Genomic DNA, 24,510 nt, shown 5'->3' on the forward strand with positions numbered 1-24,510 from the left:
GTAAATGACGAATCTAAGCACTCCACATTTTCACTACAGACACAGCTGACGATACTTTCAACGATTTTCAACTTTAGCGATTCAACGCGCCTAATTCTCTAGTGCCGCGCGCAGCGGACCGATCATGTTTGAGTGGGAGAGAGAGGCAAGGCATTCGACGGTCCGGCGGGCGTTACACTTTTTCTTAAATGACTCCGAGCCACAACCTAATTTAAGACGTTGTCACGTCAAAAAATAGATAACTGAAACAAAAATATTTTGACCTAATTTTTATCGACACACCTTCGATAAAGGAAAATATCATTTTTGTTTAAAGCATGAAATAACTAATTAAAATTAAAAATATTTTCTTCATCTCTTGAAATCCTTCGTTTTTGTTAATACATCTTTGACTTTTGTTAATAATATCTGACCAATTTTTTCAGGGATACTGAAAAGTATTAAGTATTAAGTACGTGTCGGAAAGCATTTATACTGTTTTATTGGTGGGCACACCCTCGGGAAGATGAAAATTTGTTAAAGCTTCATTTACGAATCTTGAAACTGTATTGGTTAGTTGTTGCTTCCAGTTCTTTTGAGCACACTAAATAACCCTTCATCAAGATTTCTTCGTGAAGTACGCCTTTGATTAAATTAGCGACCACAAATATCTGTAGTCTCGTCCACGGCAAACCAGATGTAATTGTTCCCCACTAGTGTTTTTACTTTTTTATGGTTTCCTTATAAATACAATTAACGTAATATTTTCGCAGAGTACTTTCATCTGGCACATGTCTTCGACAATACTTTTTTAGAACTCGATACTCGAGTTGTAAATAATATGTTAGAATTTCTGCAAAATACGAACAGCCATATTGTATATTTTGATCATTTTTTAACCAGATACTCCCTTCTGAAATCTTTATCAGAAAACGGTATACGGGCTTGTGGTACAGTTCGAGAAAATAGGATCAACAAATGTCCTTTAGTTTCATCGTCAACCATCAAAAACGAGATCGAGGGACCTATGATTACAAATCAGATGGCGTTATTTGTGTCAAGTAATCATTTTGTATTAACCCCTGTTCAAAATACAACCAGAAAAGTGAAGTTTCAACATAAAAAAGATGTAGCTCAAACAAATTTGATAAGGCAATATAACATTGGAATGGGTGGTGTTATCCTTTTTGATCGTTTAGCTGCTTCTTATCGTCCCCGACTTAAATAAAAAAAAAAAATAGTGGTGAAGCTTTTCGCTTTTTTCAACATGTGAATGCAGGAACAAATATAACACACTTTGATATTCGCAGAAACGTTGCCCTAGCACGTAAAAGCAGGATCAGGTCAAAGAAAACGAAAAGGCGGTCCATCTGAAAATGACGGGATAAATCACATTCCCGAAGGCACTAACCAAGGGCGTTGTGCTATAAAAATACGAGACTTCAGTACACTAAGTGTGAAAAGCGACTTCATAAAAATGAATGTTTCAACCAATTTCATACAATTGTTTTATATTTTATCTTATTTTTACGTATATTAGACATTTGTGCTAATAATAAACCTTTTTTCAGACAGTTACGTATTTTATTTTTAAAAAATACATAATACCTTATATGCCAACGTTCCCAAAATGGGAACAGCATGGTGAAGACAAAATACAGCTGCAATTTTTTTTTTACTTCAAAATCTATTAAAATATGTCAAAATCAACAGACCTTTTATATATTATCTGTTTATTCAAAATATTTCATAAAGCCGTTATTAAAAGGTTAAACTGTAGAGGAAAAAATTTGTTCACATATATTTGCACATTGTGTCTTTGTCCATTCGCTTATGTATTCATTCTTTGCCCATTCACTTCCACCTTTCGTGAGTTGGGTTCGTGTTTCGGTGAATGTCCTGAAGTTATACGTAGTTTCCATGACTTTACTGATCTCTTGGCTGTTGTGGTGTCGAAATTCCTCCTCCATTGCCGATACAGCGTCCATTTCGATACAGCAGCTTTCATTCAATAGCTAGTGAAAAGGCATGCAGTATTTCGGAGATGGATACTTTATCTCATTTTCCGTATCCAGTCTTTGCGCAAACACACAATGCTTGGAGTATTAAACGCTATCCCAGGCGTATTTACTAATAAAATCGAATAAACTACACTTAAATAAAATATAATATCCATTCGAATTAAATGGAATCGGATCGAATCGAATCCAATCGAATCAAATGCAGTCAAATGGAATCGAATAAAATTGAATGGAATCGAATTGAACTCAATTGATTTCAATTAAATTAATTTAAACTAAATTCAAAACCATCGCCTCGTGCGTAGATGATAAGAAATCTATACATCCCCTCCTCGGTTACTCCCGCAGTATCACATCCCGTTTTATTGTCCATGCCTCTTTTTTGTTCTCCTGTGGAATAGAAGGTTCCCTTGATCTTGTTACCAGAGTTATTGGGAGGTCTTAAGGCAGGTATGATGGGAGAGCTTAATTCACCCTTTCGTATACATATTTAACACATCGTTGAAACAAAATACGTTTATTGATATTTTTTTGACTTACATTACTCGTTACATAATTATATAGATAGGCCTGACACCGAGCAACCTTAAACACAGTAATAATAATTCTGCTTCACATGCGAATTCCAATTTATATCTGATAACTTGGTCACATATTTCTGTTTAATCATCGGATTGGGTGACCGTGAAAACGAATGTCGTGCGCGTGTTAATAAACAAACAATTATTTTATAACAAGGGAATTGTTTAAAATTACCTGTTCCCGATAAAAGAAAGGTACGTGTATTATTTTCAGAATTGATTTTAACACATGCTCTTTAAAAGCGAAATTTTTATGAATGCAAATGAAAATAAATGCAAACTATTAACGCATCGATTATTTTTTTTAAGTTAAGGTTACTAGTCGAGGGCTTTTATTCGACACATACCTTTATCTTGAATGCGGATTATGTTGAATTTACCTATAGATAAAGAACGAGCTAATGTAACTATTTTTAAAACCCATCCCTTCTCTAGAACAAATTGCATACTAACATAGTTCGAGAAAGTTTCTACAGTTTTTAATATCTGTTATAGTTGGTTTCGAGTAGAAGCCATTAATTTCAAATATCAGTATACAACAGACGATTAAGCTTTGCCGTTACATTATACTCCTGTCGACAGGGACGAAAATGCCACTGAACCTCTAAATATCATACGAACAAGCAATTTTTGTATTTTCTGCAAATGAAGTGTTATTATGTTAAATAAATAAACGTTGCGCGATTTTTGCCATTTTTTATGATTTTCATAAAAGCAATAAAATTTATTACTTTCATTGACGGTCACTATGAAATTTCCATTATTCGAATTCCTCAAATCTTCAAAGCCTATAACATGAAATTTTGGTTTTGAGTTTTGGCAACAAATCGGAGTCATTTGAAATACCTACAAAACGCTAAATATAAATTTCCACGTTACAAACGATCTAAAACGTTTCAAACGTCTTTTTTTATTTTACAAGTACGTTTTTCAAAACTAAATAACTTCAGCTGAAAATTTCATCCAAGAACCCTTCGTGGAGGCCTTTCCCGTGACGTGTGATCGTTTGTTCTTTAAAATGTTAAATTCTGCGTTTTTAAGGCATATTTCAATTGCCTTATACTTGTTGTCAAAACTCAAAATCAAATGTTCTTAGTTTTAAAGATTAGACTCTAACAATAAAAATTCCACCCCGACTGATCACTGAAAGTGATACATGTTATTGATCTCATGAGAATCGTAATAAATGGCAAAAATCGCGCAACGTTTATTTATGTAACACCTTTATAAAAAATACTTCTTTTTTGGCAAAATACAAAAATTGCATACGAAATCTTCACTCTTCAACTTTAAAACGCTTTTGATTTTTGTCGGTAGGACAGTCTGATCAAAAGATATCGAATTTTTACCGTGAGTAACACGGAATACAAATTTTATTTAAAATGATTTCGCGCCCGTAACTGACATTAACATCACCAGTCGCTTCAAGCGTTGTTTCTGAGAGAACCGGTCATTCTACAAAAAAGTGCTAATAAACATTTTTGTTCAAAGTTATCCCAGCTACATTTTTTTGAGTCTTTTTTGGGATCCCAAAATTAACATTCTCACCAAAATTCAGCTTGTTCGTATGATTTTTAGTGTTCAAATATCTGAGGACTGGACTATTATTGTTATTTTTAACGCTTAAATCAGTCAGTGGAGTTTAGTGAACGGAATAGAGACTTCATAGGGGGAATCAAAGTGGGGAATCAAAGTGGACTCAACGAGTCGCCTTGGAATAGGCCCCGGTTGATTGCGATATTTTCTGTTTCTATATTATTTTCACCAAGTATTTGGGGGTGAATTTTTGTCTTCCAATCTGTCATATGTTTCAAAAAGGTCACTATATTATCATCAACTTTGAATTTCCTAATATGTGTATATATATCTTGGATGTTATTTTGATCATTCGATATTAAATAAGTTGTTCTCTGAGTGTTAGGAATAATGGTATTTCCTGCGGATTAGAAATAACATGATTAATTAATGCTGCTAGGCACTCATAAACACTCCAAAACTTCTGAAACGAGTAGTTTTGGATCCTGCCGAGTCCAGGAGATTTCCAATTATAAAGTTCTTTAATAATATTTGAGACGTCTTCAGTGGTAATGTAGTATTGACAGTTTGTTTAGGACTTTTTATTTTGTCATAATAAAGGGATTTTTACATCAGTCTGGCAACATTGTGTAGTTGCAAATTGTATGACTATGGGACTCGTCCAATGTGCATAATGGACTCGCCCAAGTGGGCAATGTACAAGGAGAGATTTAAGAATGGCGGAACTGACATAACGTAAATTTGTTAGTTTAATAAAAGTTGGAAATATCAGTTGCTGGTAATAATTTTGGCGAAGAAAAAACCAGTACAGATAATTTGGAAGTTCTTAGCGGGATCATGTGGTCCTTCGAGCCGGATTAGTGCAAATAAATACAGTTCATTTATCGATCGAATGATCGAAACCGGCGTGGTTGGCGCGCTGTGTTAGCCGTTTATGGATATTTTGGTTTAAAACGTTAGAAATTGGATTATTCTGGTGAGCTGTTCCTTTTTAAATACATTTCTATTTACTATTTAGAATTTCTTTAATTTGTGTTATGAAGAGTACCTACTTGAAATAAACAGTATTTACTTTGTATGTATTTGTTTAATTATTATTGGCAGGGTTGGCATTCGTAATTTTTATTTTATTATCAGTGTTTAATGTATTTATTGGGTTAAATATTGATATTGGTTAGTTATTGGCAAATATACAAAGATTTCAAGTTATTTACTTTGTATTTATTGGTTTAATTATCATTTTGCGTACGTAATTTCATTTTATTGAAAGTGTTTAATGTATTTATTGAGTTAAATACTTGTCTTGGTTAGTTATTGGCAAATATGAAAAGATTTCAAGTTATTTACTTTATATTTATTGGTTTAATTATCATTGGCGTACGTAATTTTTATCTTATTGAAAATATACAAAGATTTTAAGCTACTTTGTATTTATTGGGTTAATTATTATTGACAGTATTAACGTTCGTAATTTTCATCTTGTTGGCATTATTTAAGTTATTTAATTGTTACTGTCGGGTTAAATATTGGCATTAGTTAATTATTGGTAATATATAAATATTTTGAAATGGCGCAAGGTCGTGAAAAGAGTTAAATAGATCACGTGACACGATTAAGGGTCAATTAACAACCTTTGAGACTTTTGTAAATAAATGTAGACTGGATAATAATCTTTTAATTGAATTGGAAAGTCGGTTAGATCGGGCAGGAGGATTATTAGATAAATTTGAAGAAGTTTGAAATGAGATATGGCCTCAGATGAGAAATTTATAAGTAATGCTTCTGATGAGAGACAAGTTCGAAAATTATTTTTATAGAGTGATTTTATTAGCAAAAAATATGTTACAAGAAAGTCAAAGTCACGGGAGGACATGGGAGGACATCAAGTTGCCTCTAGTTCTAGTAATCACAGCAATCATGGAGGATTAGCGCTTCACGCAAAACCAAGGCTGCCGGCTATCCCTATCCCCACGTATAATGGAAATATAGATATGTGGATCGAGTTTAAAGAAACGTATGAGTCATTGGTATACAATAATGATGCAATCTCAAGTATTGAAAAGTTTCATTTTTTAAAATGAGCATTACAGGGGTATCCTGAAAACATGGTAAAAATGCGTAAAATAACCGCGGAAAATTATGACGTTATTTAGCTCCTGTTGTGTGATCGTTATGATGATAAACCTTTGTTAGTTGGGTTTCATATAGATTCATTATTAGTATTTCGGTCATTATCAAAAGAATCTGAGACAGATTTACGAGATATGTTTGATACAATATGACCCGTTCTTGGTACATTTAATGTCAAAAAAGTTAGATCAATTTTCATTTAGCAAATGGGAAGAAATTGGACTTAAAAAAGAGTTAGCAACTCTAGATCAATTTAAAGATTTTTTAAGAAATAGAATAGATAGCTTAAAAATATTAAGAGGATGAGAAAAGAAAAGTACACAGTTGATAGTAAAGGGAACAATTTTCATCCCAATTGGAAAAATAAATCAAATAAAACATTCGTGTCAGTAGAAACAACTTCTTCTTTCTATTGTAAAGAAAAACATTTTATTTATATGAAATTATATTTTTGAAATTAAACACTTATGGTAGATATAAACAAGCACAAAAATTGTGCTTATGTTTAAATTGTTTGCAAAAAACTAATCATGTTAGTAAAAATTGTCAATCTGGAAGCTGCAGGAAATGTGGGCGGAAACATAACACACTGCTGCATTACACTAGTGGAGGGGCAGATAATGATGTCTCTGGAGTAGGTTATCAGGAAGATATTGGTCAGCTTTCTGCTACACAGGTCTGAGAAGAGGGTGCCACTGCCTCTGTTAAAAATGGCAATCAATCATCAGCTGGACCATCAAATGGTATGTTACTTAGTGTTAATTCTGTCTGGTTGAAAAATGGAGCTGTGGTTCCTGGAGAGGTATTGTTATCAACCGCATTAGTTCAAGTAATTGATGGGAACGGAAAAGCTTGTACATGCAGAGCACTGTTAGATTCTGGGGATTTAATAAGTGAAGAAGTGGTAAAGCGGTTAAACTTGCCTAGGAAGTCAGTAGAACTTAGCCAGCAGGAGTTGAAAGCAAGGTCGCACAAGTCAAATATAGATGCACTGGTGCAGTTGAATCAATCAGGGTGGGCTTTAGGAAAACCGTATCCTTATTAATAGTTCCACAAATTACTGAAGTAATTCCCAGTCAGAATATACCTACAACAAGATTGAATATTCCGAAACATCTTCGATTGGCAGATCCAGGATTTCATAAACCTGGAAATATTGATCTTCTCTTAGGAGTGGATATATTTTATGAATTATTGTGTGTTGGACCAATTCGGTTGGGTCCAAATCTTCCATTGCTTTAGAAGGCAAAGTTGAGCTGGTTAGTCAATGGAAAAATGAGTTTTATTGTAAACACATCTAATATTACTAGTCGTAAACTTAGTGTACTAGACATCAGTCAACAATTGGAGAAGTTTTGGCAAATAGAAGAGGTACCAGAGGGACAAGAGGTGCTTTCAAAGGAAGATATAGAATGTGAGCAAATCTTTCAACAAACGACAAAGAGGGTTCCTGATGGAAAATTTGTAGTTCGTATTCCACTGAAGAAATCCGTAACAGCACTGGGTCAATCTAGGCAGTCAGCATTAAATAGATTTTATAAATTGGAACAAAAATTACAAAAGAATGAAAAGTTACAAGAATTGTATATCAAGTTCATGCAAGACTATATTGACATGGGTCATATGTCATTATCAGATGGTTCGTCGGATACTATTTCATATAACTTTCCACATCATGGGGTGATTAATGAAAAAAGTGAGACTACAACGCTAAGAGTGGTATTTAATGTTTCAGCCACTACAGATACAGGTGTATCTTTCAATGATTTGCAATATAATGGACCAAAAGTACAATAAGATTTGGTTTCTATATTGTTACGATTTAGGCAGCACTATGAGGTAGTTGGTGGAGATGTCGCAAAGATGTATAGGATGATTTGGGTTGTTCCTGAGCAAACAATAATTTACAATTAATTTCCGGTCTTTACAAAAAATAATTTGAAGAGCATCACCTGATGCACACTTAAAGGAGTATACAGTCACATATGGAACTGTCGCTAGCCTAAACCCTCGGGAATGAGGGAAGGTGGTCCAGTCGCACTATCCATAGCTGAAATGGACCGGAGCGAATAAGGGTCACGGTCCGTGGACATGAAAGTCGCTGAAAGAAATAATATATAAAAAAAAATATAAAATTCTTCCGTTCAGGAACCTAGAGAATCTGAAAGAGAAATAATTTTCCAAAAATTATTTTAAGTCTAAATTCATAGAAAAATACCAAACACATAAATATGAAAAATTATTCTAAGTTCGTTTATGAACTTGAAATAACTATGACTATGAAATAAATATAATTAAATCCAAATTGTACTAAGTCTCGCTAGAGAACTTAAAAAAATCCTGAAATAAAAGGATAGCGGTTAGGTGCAATAAAAAGAGCAGAGTTTCTAGGAACTAAATCTACTAGAAGGTCTTTAATGCCAAGAAGGCTCGTTCTGCGGATCCCTATCCAGACCAGAACGAATTTTTCGCCGTTGTGCACCTATATTTATACGCCATTGGAGCTTGCACAACAGCAAATACTCAATTTCGGACAATACCATTGGCTGCAATTATGATCAATCGTAAAGTCAGCACGTTACTTGGCAATAAGATGTTTAAATGAGTTAGGAGTTCAGTGTGCAGAAAACAGACTTGAAGCTTCTCAATCTATTTTAAAAAATTTTTACGTAGGTGACCTACTTACTGGTGCTGAATCAGCAGAGGAAGCAATAAGCTTGTGCAAGGAAGTGGATCAAGTTTTAAAATGTGGAGGTATGGAGTTGAGAAAATGGGTAACAAACAGTAGATGTGCAGTTAGCATTGGCAAAATCAGAAGATGGTTCTGGTTCTGTTCAGATTGGAGAAAAAGACAAAAGCAAGACACTGGGGTTGATGTGGGCATTTAAAGAAGACAATAGTCTTCTTTAAATATTAGTCTTCTTTCAATAGTTCAATAATGATGTTTACAATAGATTTTTCAGCTAAAGACAATGGGCATACGAAACGATTCATATTATCAGAAGTTGTTACAAAAAATGTGGCAGCAAAAACTTTACTGGGATGAGTCATTGCCTTACCATTTGGAAACGGAAGGGAGAAAATTGAGGGCAGAGTTCTTAAATTTAAATAGTCTACTATTTAAAAGACATGTGCTGTGAAATGCTGTAACGGTGGACATTCATGGGTTTGCAGACGCTTCAAAATTGGCATATGGAGCTTGTGTTTACCTTAGAAACATAGATCATGATGGATTGGTGACACTAAATTTGTTGTGTTCTAAAGTGAGAGTAGCTTCATTGAAGGCACAAACAATTCTAAGACTTTAACTCTGTGCTGTATTGGTATTTTTTAAATCGGTTTCAGTAGTTTAAGTGTCTCTTACAGTGAAAATTAATAATCTTTTTTATTGGACAGATTCTACAGTGGTATTGGTACGGCTTAAAACTGATGTTTGTAAATTATAAGTTTTTGTCAGAAACAGGGTTACTCAAAATAAGGCCATTGCCAAGTGTGGTGAATTTAGACATGAGAGCTTTTAGACATGTGAGATCAGAGTACAATCCAGTAGATCTTCTATCTAGGGGCGTGTTACCGTCGAAGGTTATTGGTTTACAATATTGGTGGACTGTGCCTGAATGGTTAAAATTGGAAGAGTCATAGTGGCCAAATTTAGGTCACGAGGCACAATTGGAATTACCAGACTCGAGGTATGCAGTGGTTTCGCACATAGCTACTGAAGAAAACCCAAAACTGTTTCATTTTGAAAAATTCATTTGTTTAAATAGGCTAAAGAGAGCTGTGGCATATAGTTTTAGATATGTTAAACAGATCAGATCAAGAGATTTTGATATAACCAGTTCACTATCTCATTTGGAATTGGAACAAGCTATGGATGCATTTTTGGAGCGGAAATGATGGCACTGGTAAATGAAAAACCCTGGAAGAAAAATCTTCTTAATTTGAATCCTTTCATGGATAAAGCAGGATGTCTCAGGATGGGGGGTAAATTAAACTTGGCAAACCTACCTTATTCACAAAAACACCCTCGGTTATTAAGTGCTAAATACAGGTTTACCATGTTGTTATTTGAACTGAACATAATAGGTTGCTGCATTGTTGCCTGCAGCAATTGTTAAGTACTATCGGAGAGAGTTTTTGGGTATTGAGAGGACGAAACTTAGCACGGAAAGTGTATCGCAATTGTGTGAGATGTTTCCGATGCAAACCTATTCCTTTGGAGCAAATTATGGGACTTTTACCGAAAGACAGAGTAGAAGTAAATCCTCCATTTTATGTAACGGGAACGGATTATGCAGGTCTTTTTCCAATGAAGACAAAATGTGGTCGTGGTTCACAAATAAATAAATGTTATATTTGTCTTTGTGTGTGTTTTTCAACTAAAGCACTTTATTTAGAGGTGGTATCAGACTTAACCAGCAAAACCTGGATAGCATATTTTCGAAGGTTTGTCGCACGACGGGGAAAACCACTTAAAATTTATTCAGATAATGGGTCAAACTGTATTGGGGCTAATACTAAATTAAAAGAATTACAAAACTTTTTGGAACCGAATCACAAACAATTAGTAATACGTTAGGTAATGAGGGAATTCACTGGCAATTTATTCCGGCACGTGCTCCAAATTTTTGGGGGTTTATGGGAAGTGGCCGTGAAAACATATAAACATCATTTAGGGAGAATTTTTGTTAACTCTCCTCTTATATATGAGGAATTTAGTACTCTTCTTGCACAGGTTGAAGCGGTTCTAAACTCTCGTCCTTTGATCCCTCTTTCCTCTAGTCCTGATGACCTTGAAGTATTAACACCTTCCCATTTCCTTATTGGGCCCAAACTCACTACAGCTCCTGATCCAAGTCATAAGGAGATACCAGTGAATTATATATGTCGTTGTCAACATGTACAGGTGCTACGTCAACATTTTTGGAGTAGATGGTCGAGTGAGTACCTTGCTGAATTGCAACAAAGGCACAAATGGACATTCTTCAAACTGGACAGTTGGTTATCATCAAGGAAGACAATCTGCCACCATCCCAGTGGCGATTAGGAAGAGTGAAGGAACTGTTCTGTAGTCCAGACAGAAATGTGCGAGTTGTCTTGGTCAAAACTCTACTGGGATAATACAAACGTTCTATTTCAAAAGTGTGTCCTCTCCCAGGACAATCATCGTGATTAAGTGTTTATTCTTTACATATATAAACATTGGTTATGTTACAATTTTATATTTTTCAATTTAATTTTGTGAGTAAGTCTAATTTTATTTCTTTTACCTATTTGAAATGGACTCACACAAGCAACACATTTATGATTTATTCATGATTATATTTTTCAGTTTTTACATGTTTCAGTAGCACTATTTCTTCAGCTCTTCTGATTACTTTCCTACGTGTTCCTCGAATATATTTCGTGATTTGACCAATGATTTTGTACGTCACTTGCCATTTCGCTTACCAGGCTATCTCGCAACTCTTTAGTGCCCTGCCCTGTATTATAAGCTCATGTACATATATTGTTAAAGACTTGATTTACAACTAGCTCCTGGTTATAAATGTCATGTTCGACTTCGCTTTTGATTTTTGATGGTATCCCGACTAGTCTCTGGGATAAGGTTATTCAAGCAAAGCTTCTATACTGACGTTGTATTACTTTTTCTCTAAAATGCTGATACAAGCGTCACGAAATAATTGGAAGAGTCTTTTACGCGGCGAGGATGTCCGTTATACATGTAAACTTTATTAAAAGTTATAAAAAGGATAATAACTAACAGCGTTTTTATGTACTTTCGAATGTGCAAAAAATTATTAAAATAAATAAATAAACTTTGTAAATCGATGATGGTGAAAAATGGTAAAATAAAAAAATAATAAATAATAAAATTACTTTATTCAATTTTAAAAATATTATTTAAAATTTAAAAATTTAGAAAACATAGTATGAACAGTACTGCCTACTGTACTACTTTTTTTCTTCTTATAATTACCTGGTATTAATATGTAATTTTTTGTTGAGATATTTGAATTTCTGGGTACTCCCTTGCAAAACCGGCATACAAGATGTTGACGATAGCCGATTGTTTTTTAATCGGGGTTTATCACCTTGTAATAGAAGCGCACAATAAATGTAACACTGTTAGTATTACATTATTATTAAAAAAGGGTATTACACCTTTTTAAGGAGCTATTTGCAATTTGCTAAATATGTTTCAGAAAATTGTAATCCGTCTGGACTTTTAATTTTTTTTTTAATTTTTTAAATATGTACTATTCTACACCACAAGTTTTTTACTTTACTGTAAGGTTTTTAAAACTATGGTATACAGCCAACCACTTAGATCCTTCCCATTTATATGTACCCATACCCATATTTGTCCCAATGAACCTCTATTAGAGCAGCCAGTAGTTTATTACTTAGAGTCAAAGTTCTTATAATAGGTTTAAATATTTGAAAGCATTTTATTTCACATCAATTTTACTTTATTTTCAGGTTCAAGATGTCGAATAAATACTTATATTGTGGATATTGTCGATATAGGGCGACAAGTACAATGCGTATGGATGAACATATAAACAAGTGTAAAAAATTTCAGCTAGTAAAAATACAGGAACATCCGAAAAACAAGAGGTCAACAGCAAACACATTATTAAAAAGTACAAGAGTTGCAGCACCAACCAATGGAGTCACATCTCAACAAGATCCTACATATATAATGTTTTTGAATGAAACTCTCTTATATCTGATTAAAAAAAAACATACAATAGTTGGAGAAACTAGTAGTTCATATTCTCCATCTGTCAACAGAACTAGTGTGCTAGATTTCGAACCAAATAAAACCGCAGAGAAGCAGCAATCACAAGAATCTACGAACGTTATAATAGTTTCGGATGATGAAAAATCAATTGAACCAGTTGATACAGTATACGAAGGGTCTAATAATTTAGTAATAGTCAATGAAAACGCTAACGTGAATGAGGAACTTGCTACACAATTAGATACCGATCCATTAGCTGTTGATATTGAAGAAATAAGGGCTACAATATTAAGCGATCACCAATACTCTACACAACAAGAAACGGATATTGAGAATGAGTTTAGTGATGTTAATGTGCAAACGGACAGTAGGAACGAAGCTGAACCATTGTCAGATACAAACATTAATATCGTTTCTAATTTACTGTTGAACCCAGGTCAAATCACAAATAACGCAATTGGGCTGATGTCGGTAGAAAAGGATGATTCGCTTAAAAATGGAGAAATTAATCATACTGAAATTCCAAATGTTGCACCTGCTGAAGGTAAAAATCATGGTGCTGAAAACAATAAAATAACTACAGATACTGAAATTAATTCAGTAATAAAAGAGTTGGAAAGTGTTTTAGAGGATAGTTCAATTATTTCTGTATCAACAGAAAATACAAACAATTTAAATAAAGACCTCCATTCACAAAATAATGTAGTTCCTGATACAATAGTAACTGCAGCCTGTGATTCTATGACAGAAATTAACGAAGGCTCAAAGAGTAATTCTAAAAATTGTTCTGGTAACTTAAGTAAACTGCCTATGCCGGAAACATCAATCGAAAGTAAACTGCCTATGCCGGAAACATCAATCGAAAAGGATAAAGTTGTTGGTGAAGATCATACTGTGACGGCCATCCAAATCCAAGAAGCATCCGAATCGTCAAACAATTTAAATAAAGACCTCCATTCACAAAATAATGTAGTTCCTGATACAATAGTAACTGCAGCCTGTGATTCTATGACAGAAATTAACGAAGGTTCAAAGAGTAATTCTAAAAATTGTTCTGGTAACTTAAGTAAACTGCCTATGCCGGAAACATCAATCGAAAGTAAACTGCCTATGCCGGAAACATCAATCGAAAGTAAACTGCCTATGCCGGAAACATCAATCGAAAAGGATAAAGTTGTTGGTGAAGATCATACTGTGACGGCCATCCAAATCCAAAAAGCATCCGAGTCGTCTAAGTTACAATTGATTAGACAGCCAGCAGGACAAAGAGCTGTTGCTACAACTAAAAGTTGCGTTGTCTTAGACGATCACTTAGTTGATCAAAAGATTCTTACGGTCTATAAATGTAATTCATGCAATTTCAATACTAGATATTTGAAAGTAATAGACTTGCACATCCTTGATCATTTTTGCCAAATAGCCAATGGTAAATATGCGTGCAATGCATGTCCCGCACAGTTTTCAGATAAATTTACTATGATTGAGCATGTTAAAGAACTACAACATGGGTATAAAATAGGAGTTTGGTGTGTTAACTGTTCTTCAGTATTCTCAAAGACGTGGGAGGCTAGAAAACATCAAAAAGAATGTCGGAGGAAACAAATATCCGTAAAATTATTTAAGAGCAATAATGTAATATTTTGTATGTTATGTCAGTATGAAACGAGTGATTTGGCACAAGCTAAGGAACATACTAAAAAATGTAAAGAAAGACTAATGAAAGCTAGACATGTAATTGAGCTTGATTAACAAATATTGCTTTTGTAATATTCTTATTTTAAAAATATTATTTTTTTAAATCTCTCTTGTAGTCATCTGCGATAGTATTCTCTGTTTCTGAAGTGCTTAGTTTTTTCATCTATAGATATCTCGTAGTATTAAAAAATAATATTTGTTTTCCACTTAATTATATATCTTCATAATCTTCTTGAATACGTACATTATACATTACATATTTTATTATTTTTAGCTTTTATGTACTCTCCGGGCTCTGTCGGTTGATCTGAATCGATATTCGAATTTCGGTACGTTTGTTAAGATTTTTTTAGTTCTTATAAGACCAATGTACCTAATTCAAGGAACTAGCATTCATTATTTAACCTAATCTGCTACTTCACTGTCCTAGGTATTCAAAATAGTTCATCACCTTGGAATCTAATGATTATCGTTGCAGATTTTGTTACTGTTGTTGCTAGGTTCACTGCCCGATTTTAAACTGAAATTTATACATTTATTACTATCACACAAGTTCGAAACGTTTGATGCGTTTGAGCCTGCGAACTAGGTATTGATTATCTAACAGTTCTAACACTTCCCTGTTTGTATGGTTATAGAGTCGGTTTTTGTGACCCTTGGCAACCTTATTTATTTCTTCTTTAATTGTTACTCTACGTAGTTCCCGATGTAGGTCTTCCTTGTGGATACACCATGGTGCCTTGACTATATTCCTTAGTAGTATTCGGTTTTGGACCCTTTGAACGCAAGCTTAATTACTTTCACTACAGCCCCACATTTGTAGACAATCTGATCATATTTGTTTGAGCATTTGTTTGTAAACTAATACCTTATTTTTGAATCTAAGTTATGAGCTTCTACCTAATACCTTCATGTATTTCACTGTCGGCTGCTCACTTTTCTTTTCGATAAGTTTCTGCCACTTTCATTTTCCATCCAAATGTAATCCTAAGTATTTAACAGTTTTCTTGTGCGGGACGGTTTTATTGTTTAGTCTAACTGACTGATTATTTTTTTTTTGTAAGTGAAGTTGATATGGGCTCATTGATTTTTATGCGCCATTTATTATTCCAAGTACTTATTTTGTTTTTTTGCGTTTTTGGAGGTGTCCAGTTATTTCTTTGAATATTTCACCAACTATTGGTATTGTATGGTCCGCAAATATGGCCAGTTTAATATTTTCCGCATCGGGAATGTTACAGGTATATAATAAATATAATATGGGTCCGGCAACACTGCCCTAAAGGATTCCTACTTTGGTTGGGCGTAGTTCGAAATATTTGCATTCCTGTTTAACACTAAAAGTTCTGTCTTTCAAATATGAGTGCATTAGCTGGACATAGAGAATGGAAAGATATCTTTTGAATTTTAGTAACAAGCCTCTGTGTCACACTTTATCGAATGCTTTTGCTATGTCTAGAAAAATATCTGGGCATATTTGACTCGCTTCTAGAGATCTCTCTCTAACTTTAATTATCTATCCAAATGTATATTTAACGTTTATAGATATTTATAGATATTTAACGTTTTTCTTGTACGGGACGGTTTAATCTAACTGGATGATTATTCTTTTTAAGTGCAATCGATATGGGCAGATTTTTTCTCATGGATATTTGTGCTCCATTTATTATTATACGAGGGCCTGCGTAGCGCAAGCGGTAGGATGCTTGCCTCGCAAGCAGGTGGTTCGGAGTTCGAATCCTACCGCCGGCAAGAACATCTAGACATTTTAAAAATGTCTATAGGCCCCAGGTCGACTCAGACTGAATAAAAATGAGTACCTTGGGTAAAACCAGGGGTAATAATAGACGGTTGAAGCGTAGCACTGGCCATGTTACCTTCCTTGTATACCGTAGGCCCTAGATATAGCAGACTACCCTGCTATACTCCCAAAGCCGCGACAGCGGTATAAAACGGGAGACTATTATTATTATTATTATTATTATACATGCTTAATTTCATCACTGCATTTTGGAGGTGTGTAGTTGTTTCTTAGAATGTTTCACCAACTGTTGGAATTGCTGTGTCGTTTGCAAAATGTGATCAGTTTAATTAATATTTTTCATAACAAGGACGTCAGTATTAAATAATAGTGTGGGGCCCACAACACGCCCTGTAGGATTTCTGCTTTGATTGGCCGTAGTTGTGAATATCCGCTTTTTTACCTCCAAAATTTCTTTCTTCCAAATATGAGTTGGACATAGTGGATGGAAAGATATCTTGTTAATTTTAGTAAGAAGCCTCTGTATCACACTTTATCAAATGTTTTTGGCATGTCTAGGAAAATAGCTGAGTATATTTGATTCGCTCCTAGAGATTCCTCTATAATATTTGTTATGCGATGTATTTAGACTATCGTTGAATGTTTATTATGAAATCCGAATTGATGGGAAGGAATAGTTTATTTTTGATTGTATCCTTATTAGCAATATTTTCTCAAATAATTTGGAGATAATTGGTAGCAACGATATTGGTCTATACGATTCTACTTTATTTACAGATTTCCCTGGTTTGGAAATAATGATTAGTTCAGCTCTTTTCCACGTTATTGGTACACATTGTATGAATGCTGTATTTATAAGGTTTGTGAGTTTTACGATGGCCTTCCTAGGTAATTGTTGTAGTATTTCTCCTGTTATTAAGTCAAATGTCGGTGCCTTTTTGGGATTGATATTATTTTTGATTACTTTGGATATTTTTTAAGAACTCTTTACTATATAACTATTTACTTTTATTATTCCTTGATCAGTATTGTTCACAACGTGTTAAGTACTCAGATCATCCTCGTTTTCCGCTTGATCAATATTTTCTATTTCGTAAATTTGGAATACATTCTCTAAGTATAAAGCGACCAAATTTCCTTTCTGTTTTTCATCACGTGCCTATGTTTCATGTTCTTTTCTAATCGGCGGAAGCTGTTGCATTGGGTTGGTTATTTTTTTACATTTTCACAATGAGTAGCCAGTGGTTTGGACATCTGGCAGATTGTTTAGGTATTGGTTCATTGATTCATTTTGATTATATCTATTGGTAGGATTGTAATAAAAGGCTAAAATGCTCAAGATACTACACTATATTCTCCAGTAGAGGCAGAGGAATTTATTATTTATTGAGTCAGTTGTATTAGTTTCTGTCCTCTATTATTTTATCAGTTGTTTTATTTCTTGAGGGCTGATTGCATGTCCTACAGTTTGATTTCGATGGTCTCATTTATTATTATTTTTGGTGTGTTTAAAAATTTCTCCGTGTGTTCTATAATGTACAATTCAGTGAGATAATCATTCCATTCTTCCTGGTATGTCACGCATGTCAACCAGTTCATTAACTTCTTTTCTCTCCGATTGTAATTCTACACATATGTTTCTATTGACCATAGATTTCGTTTTGGAAAAGATTTCCCAGTATAGGTGTTTCGCTTATCTCACCAAAATCAACTTTGACGATAAAATTTTATAGTACAAATGTTAATTTAAGCGTTACAAAATACGAATCCTCTCTACCAGGTGCATTGAAAATTCTAATGTAAAGCCAGAACAATGGACAAAACCCGAGGTGTAAACGAAGGCTAGAAATAGGTAACATTCATATCGAGCGACTGCTTCAGGTAACGGAAGATAATTCGTTAGCACGGTTTTCACACTATCTTTTAATGTCAGCTAGAGTTGCTGATGAAACTTAAAAAATTCCAGACCGTGTCCTATAAAACCCGAAACAATTGATCATTAAACACCGACTGGAAAAGTCTACAAGAAGAGATATTTCAGTCGCAAGAGTTTAACTTTAATAATTAATTTTGGAGAAAATTTAAATTTATTTTGTTTTGTACACTTTATATATATGGATTAATTTTATATGAAACTTTAACATATTTTGTTTTTTAAACTTTTGTTTATCTGACATGAATGCCAGCACTAAATTAAAAATAGGGTTGTATAGTATAAGATATATTATAAATAATATACTTTATTTTTACATATATACATAAATACATTTATGTGTAGATTATAGTGTTGTGTGGGTATATATAAAATGTATGCGATTTTTTATATTTATCCAATAAATATATCAATATCAAACTGAATCATTTTTATTGAGTACTTTAAGCATACCTATATTTTCGTTTATTTTTGTCTTACATAATTTAAGAGCTACTTTTTCTTCTTTCATATATGCCGATTATCTCATTTATTTCAATGTGCCAGTCTATCACTCCAGTATTTTCATGGTCGTCCTACTGTCGACTTTCCATCGAGGAATGAGCTCTCAGTGTTTTTACTATTTTTTCCTTAGTTGTGTATGATCTATGATCGTTTCACTCTTCTTTGTTTGTAAAATTATTTTTTCTTATTGTTTCCGCATCATAAGTTATAAATATTGGCCCAACAATTGTTTTGTATATTCTGTTTTCAACCTGTTTCATTACATTTTCTTTATTATTTTACTTCTGTCTCGACCTTTTTCTTGGATTGATAGAGGGTTGTCCACTTATTTGAACTCAGTCACCCTCTATATATCTTGTCCCTCTACATTCAATTTGCACAAATATGTTATTTGTGGTAGAATAATCATTCAATTCCCTAGCACGTGATCGTTTCACTCTTCTTTGTTTGTAAAATTATTTTTTCTTATTGTTTCCGCATCATAAGTTATAAATATTGGCCCAACAACTGTTTTGTATATTCTGTTTTCAACCTGTTTCATTACATTTTCTTTATTATTTTACTTCTGTCTCGACCTTTTTCTTGGATTGATAGAGGGTTGTCCACTTATTTGAACTCAGTCACCCTCTATATATCTTGTCCCTCTACATTCAATTTGCACAAATATGTTATTTGTGGTAGAATAATCATTCAATTCCCTAGCAGTTATGTTGATTCCGTGAAGCATTCTTTCAAGTCGAGAGTAACGGATCATTATGTAGGTATGTCTTTCTCTGTATGTAGGATCAGAGTCACTTAAATGTGCCCCTTTTCCTACTTCTAGAAATTTGTAACTGTAGGATTTCTTCGTATTAGGTGACTATCTTTTCGACGTTGAATATAACCATAACCGTCTAACCTATGCTCCCTTATTTTAGGAGCAATAAGTGCCACATCTAGATCTTGCTCTAATATATTAATTCTTAATTTTATCATTTTTTAGCACTTCATTCATCTTGTGTCCTACTTACTTTTTAACTGTCCAAAATTAAAATGACACATCTTTTTGTCATACCACTCATTTCGTTCCATTGCGTCTACATCGCTTTAACTCTACTGTATAAATCTACATTTTTTTCTTCTAGTATTATTATTCATCATCTTATTTGGAATTTGAGAATAGAACTCCGTTCTGCCAGCAAATCTTACTCTCATGATTAGAAGGTATTTTGGATGAGATGGCGAGTTCCTGACACCATGAAAAAGCCTAGAAGTAAATCTCGGATACAGAATGGAACTAATAAACGACGAACTAACAAAGAAAAAAAATTATGAAATTAGGAACTTCGAACATTCAAGAGATATTGACGAAAACGAAATAACTGGTAAAGGAAATTAAATGATATAAAATAGATTATTTGTCTGCCAGAAACCAAAAAGAAAGCTCAAGGTATTGAGACTAGGTTCATATGTTCACATATGGTCAGGTGTAGAAAAATCTGAGGAGCGCAGACGTATCCATGTAAAAAAAGAAGTATTATAACCATTTTGTAGATATTCAATGTGTCAGCGAAAGAATTATCAAGATAATCCTTATGGGATTTGAAACAGAAAAGGTAATCATTTCTATGTACACGCCAACAAATTAAAAGAACAGCTCTCGTCAGAGAAAAAGACGAAGTCTATCAATTATTAGAGCCACAATTGGAAGTAATAAAAAGTAAATAAACACTTATTGTCGCAGGTGACTTAAATGGAAAAGTGAGAATTTGAGATAATCGCAAAGTAGTTGACCGATATGGGAATCAAGCTATCAACAATAAGAATCAGTAACATATACAAACTATTTAACTTAAAATTACAAAATACATTCTTCCAATATAAAATAATTCAGCAGTATAGATGGGAAAGCGTTACCCTTAATCAAAGATCAATCATCGCCTTCGTGTGAAATCATTTACCCAGTACCTATTGCAGGATGATAGGAAATCTTAGGGAAATCTCTAGGAAAACTTAAAAATGAAGGTCAAACATAGAAGTGTCCAAAAGAGACAAACATCTACCGCTTAACAATATAATAGTGAAGCTGCTTTGAATTTTGTAAGAAAGCACATTGAATATTTTCCTTTCGTGGAAACACACTACATTATAAAAACCTCTCAGCCTCTCTATTTAGATGCTTTGTTAGGTATTATAAAAATATATCGGCTTTACAAAGAAAAATGCCACGAGAACAACATTTTTCTAGTTTCGGAAAAATCTATCTGAGAATCTTTTTCATCGTTCCAAAGAAACATCAATGTTTAATTTGTTCCACTTACAACAAAATGGGCAAGAATGATGAAAGGATAGTATTAAAACAGTATTATGACGAACATTTGACCAGAAAAATGAGAGCCTACTTAGAAAAAACAAAAGACCAAGAAAGAGCCACAAAAGAAGCTCAGCTCCGCTGTGTTACATTTTGACATACAAGTAGTATTGCAAATATCATTTGAATTAGTGAGGCAGTTGTATTATTGTAGAAATGTTTGTGTTTATAACTTGTGTATTTATGCAGCGTGTGTGTATTTATAACATGTTATTTATGTAGCAGCTCTGCCAAAAGACGCCTACTGTTGTACGTGGTCTGAATTAAATGAAAAAAGGGGAGTTTAGAAATTTGAAGTGTTCTATTTCATTATCGTACTAAGTGCGTTTCTCCTCAAGTACTTGAGGTCTGTCTTTGTTCAGATACGGCAGAACGTACCAGAACGTTTGTGGGCAGAACAGAAACCAATATTTTACTGAATTTCTTTTATTTACTGTTGAAAATACACCCAATTTACAAAAAATTCTACACTTGAAGTTTCTTGAGTCAGGGCACAGTTACATGGAAGTAGATAGCATGCATAGTATTACCGAGACAGCAAAGATAAATTCCAAGTGTATTGTATGCCAGACCACGTATCGATTTTTAAAAGAGCAAGATCAAAGCAGATATACACTTCTAATGGAAAATATTTTACCAGGAAACCGTACATGGTAAAATAATTCAACTTTGATGAATTTTACGATCTAAAGCATCTTGCCGAAAAAACAATTTAAAATGAATAAAAAGACTGCAGTAGAAATCAAGTTAAGTGATTAAAAATTTAAAATGTGCTTTATCTTAAAAATGATAGTACCAAAATTTATTTTAATTATGACTTGTCGGAAACGTTTTTATTTATCGATATCTCTCAAACTATGGACCATGTATCACGATTCAAAACAAGGTCTAAAAAGCAAGTGAGACTTCCCGCAAGTTGTACACCTACCTTAAAGCAATTTTATAACTACCCGTTATTCGTTAGTAAACCAAAAGGAAAGAATTGCTTAGTTTGTACCAAAAAAAGATTATATCCGAAGAATACCACAGCTGGTATTCTTCTCTACGTCAGATAACGAACCAGATCGTTTACCACAGCCTTTAGTTAATGAGGAATCTGGGGCAGATTAGATATTAATAATGTTCGGTGAAAACTATACATAATTTTTTGTTTTCCCAGAATTACATTCAATACATACTGACTTCAATACATGTCTTAAATTATCGTAAAAAGTTAAACTTTTATTTTATGTTAAACAAGTTTAACATGAATTGCAAAAATAATGAGCTCAAAGTAGGTATTGTTTGAAATAAGTGAGGTACGTTTGAGGAAAATCTAAGTAAAACCAGATATATGAAACAAAATTGCTCATTATTAAGTTTTATTTCTGAAAATATTACTTTTTTTATTATAAAAATTCAGTTAGTTAACTTGTGAAATGTTTGTTGAACCGAGTAATTTTATTTATTTTTTTTAATCATCTCCATAAATCCTCACAAAACGTAACGATGTGTTCATCTTCCGATTTTGGATCTTCCAGTATCTATTCCTAATATATTATCATAAGCGAACAATGTAGGTGCATTTTTCTCACGAAATTTGAAGGTATTTTACATGCATCGTTTTAAACATTTGATTATCAGATTTTTTTCCCTGCATTAATTTGCAATATTAGTTTAATTGAATGAGTAACTGCTCGTTTGTTTATTTGAACCACGATGTATTTTACTGGTATTATATTATCGTCAGTGGGCTGGGAACTTGAGGTTCCGCACCTTCTTCCATATTGTCATTTGGAATGCTTCATACACTCTGGGCCAAAATTAACCGGCCACCTTAAAAATTGGTAATTTTTGATGTCTTATATCTCCTAAACCTTTTGTCCGATTTAAGTGATTTTTTAAATATGTTATAGCCTTATTCCTTTACAATATCGCTATAATAACATGGTTGCTAAACAGGTAAATTTTCATTGTATACCGGGTGTACGAATTAAACTGTGTTTTTTTCTTAAAGTTTTCATCACCCTGTGGAATATTCTAGCATTTATAAAATATTGAAATTAAAACCTAACTATAGCCTCATGTTTTCTCAACATTTTGTTTTTTGATTCATTCGCTTATGTTGGATAATACAAAAGTTAGGTAGTTTAACAACTAGCCATGTTTTTCATCAATACAGACGATTTAACTCACCAGCAAAATTAACCCCACCACCTTTATTATTGTTCTGTTTACATTACCTGTAACAGTTTGTTTCCTAAATTTGTGTCATCGAAGGATTTTTGGCATATAGTCGTGGTACGACATTGTTGCAAATCCGTTTCCTTGTTAATATCAATTCTTGAACAATTTGTAATTAAAATTAAATTTGTAATTAAAATTAACAATTAAAATTGTAATTTTATATCATTGTGGGCGAATATTGTTTAAGCTGAAATTTTAGTGCTTATTTATTGTTTGTGATTTTAAAAATGCCGTTCGTTCCAACTGATGCTGCTAGGGCAGTGGCTTTAGTTGATGCTGGTTACAGTCAACGTCATATCGCTGGTATACTCGATGTACCCAGAACTACGGTACAAGATGCCATCAGACGATTTCGGGAGACAGGATCGTACAACCGCAGGCCAGGTCAAGGCCGAAAACGATGCACTTCAGTTCGTGATGACCGCTTCATTGTCACTAAAGTATTGAGAAATCGCTTTTGCACCGCTCCTGAAGCTCGCATGTCTCTTCTTAAGGTAAGAAACGTTAGTATGAGTAGAGACAAACGATTAGAAGAAGACTGTCAGAAATAAACTTGAGGGCTTTTCGTCCAGCTCGCGCACCACAACTACTCCCACAACACCGTAGACTTCATTTTGCGCGAGAATATGCTAACTGGACTATGGCGGAATGGAAGAATATACTGTTCTCAGATGAGAGTAGAATAGCCCTAAAAGGTCCAGATGGACGCCAACGTGTCTATAGACGTCAAAATTAAAGGTTTGCTGCATGCGCTATAACCGAAACAGTGGCTTACCAAGGAGGGTCGATAATGATTTGGGGAGGTATTTCTTACGAAGCGCGTACTGATCTTGTTGTGTTCGGTAGAGGCAGTGTGAATGTCTAAGTATACGTGCAAGAAGTTCTCCAAGACCATGTCATGCCTTTTGCACCATTCACTGGTGATAACTTCAGACTAATGCATGACAATGCACGTTGCCATACAGCAAGATCTACCTGTGAGTACCTTAACGAGGTCGGGATTCAAGTTCTACCATGGCCAGCACACAGTCCCGATCTTAACCCA

General features: G+C 33.8%; 1 protein-coding gene across 2 annotated transcripts in view; it reads left to right on the plus strand.

Annotated features, from left to right (window-relative positions):
• The window catches only part of LOC140439796 (uncharacterized), a 77,566-nt gene extending 58,749 nt beyond the window's left edge, over positions 1 to 18,817 (plus strand). For both annotated transcript variants that reach the window (XM_072529936.1, XM_072529937.1), the window contains exon 4: positions 12,731 to 18,817. In XM_072529936.1, coding sequence (XP_072386037.1) covers positions 12,731 to 14,744 — 2,014 coding nt within the window. In that variant the 3' untranslated portion in view covers positions 14,745 to 18,817. The remainder of the gene's footprint in view (positions 1 to 12,730) is intronic.
• The last annotated feature ends 5,693 nt before the right edge of the window (positions 18,818 to 24,510 follow it).

Source organism: Diabrotica undecimpunctata, chromosome 4 (assembly GCF_040954645.1).
Source record: "Diabrotica undecimpunctata isolate CICGRU chromosome 4, icDiaUnde3, whole genome shotgun sequence".
In the NCBI taxonomy this organism is placed as follows: Eukaryota; Metazoa; Arthropoda; class Insecta; order Coleoptera; family Chrysomelidae; genus Diabrotica; species Diabrotica undecimpunctata.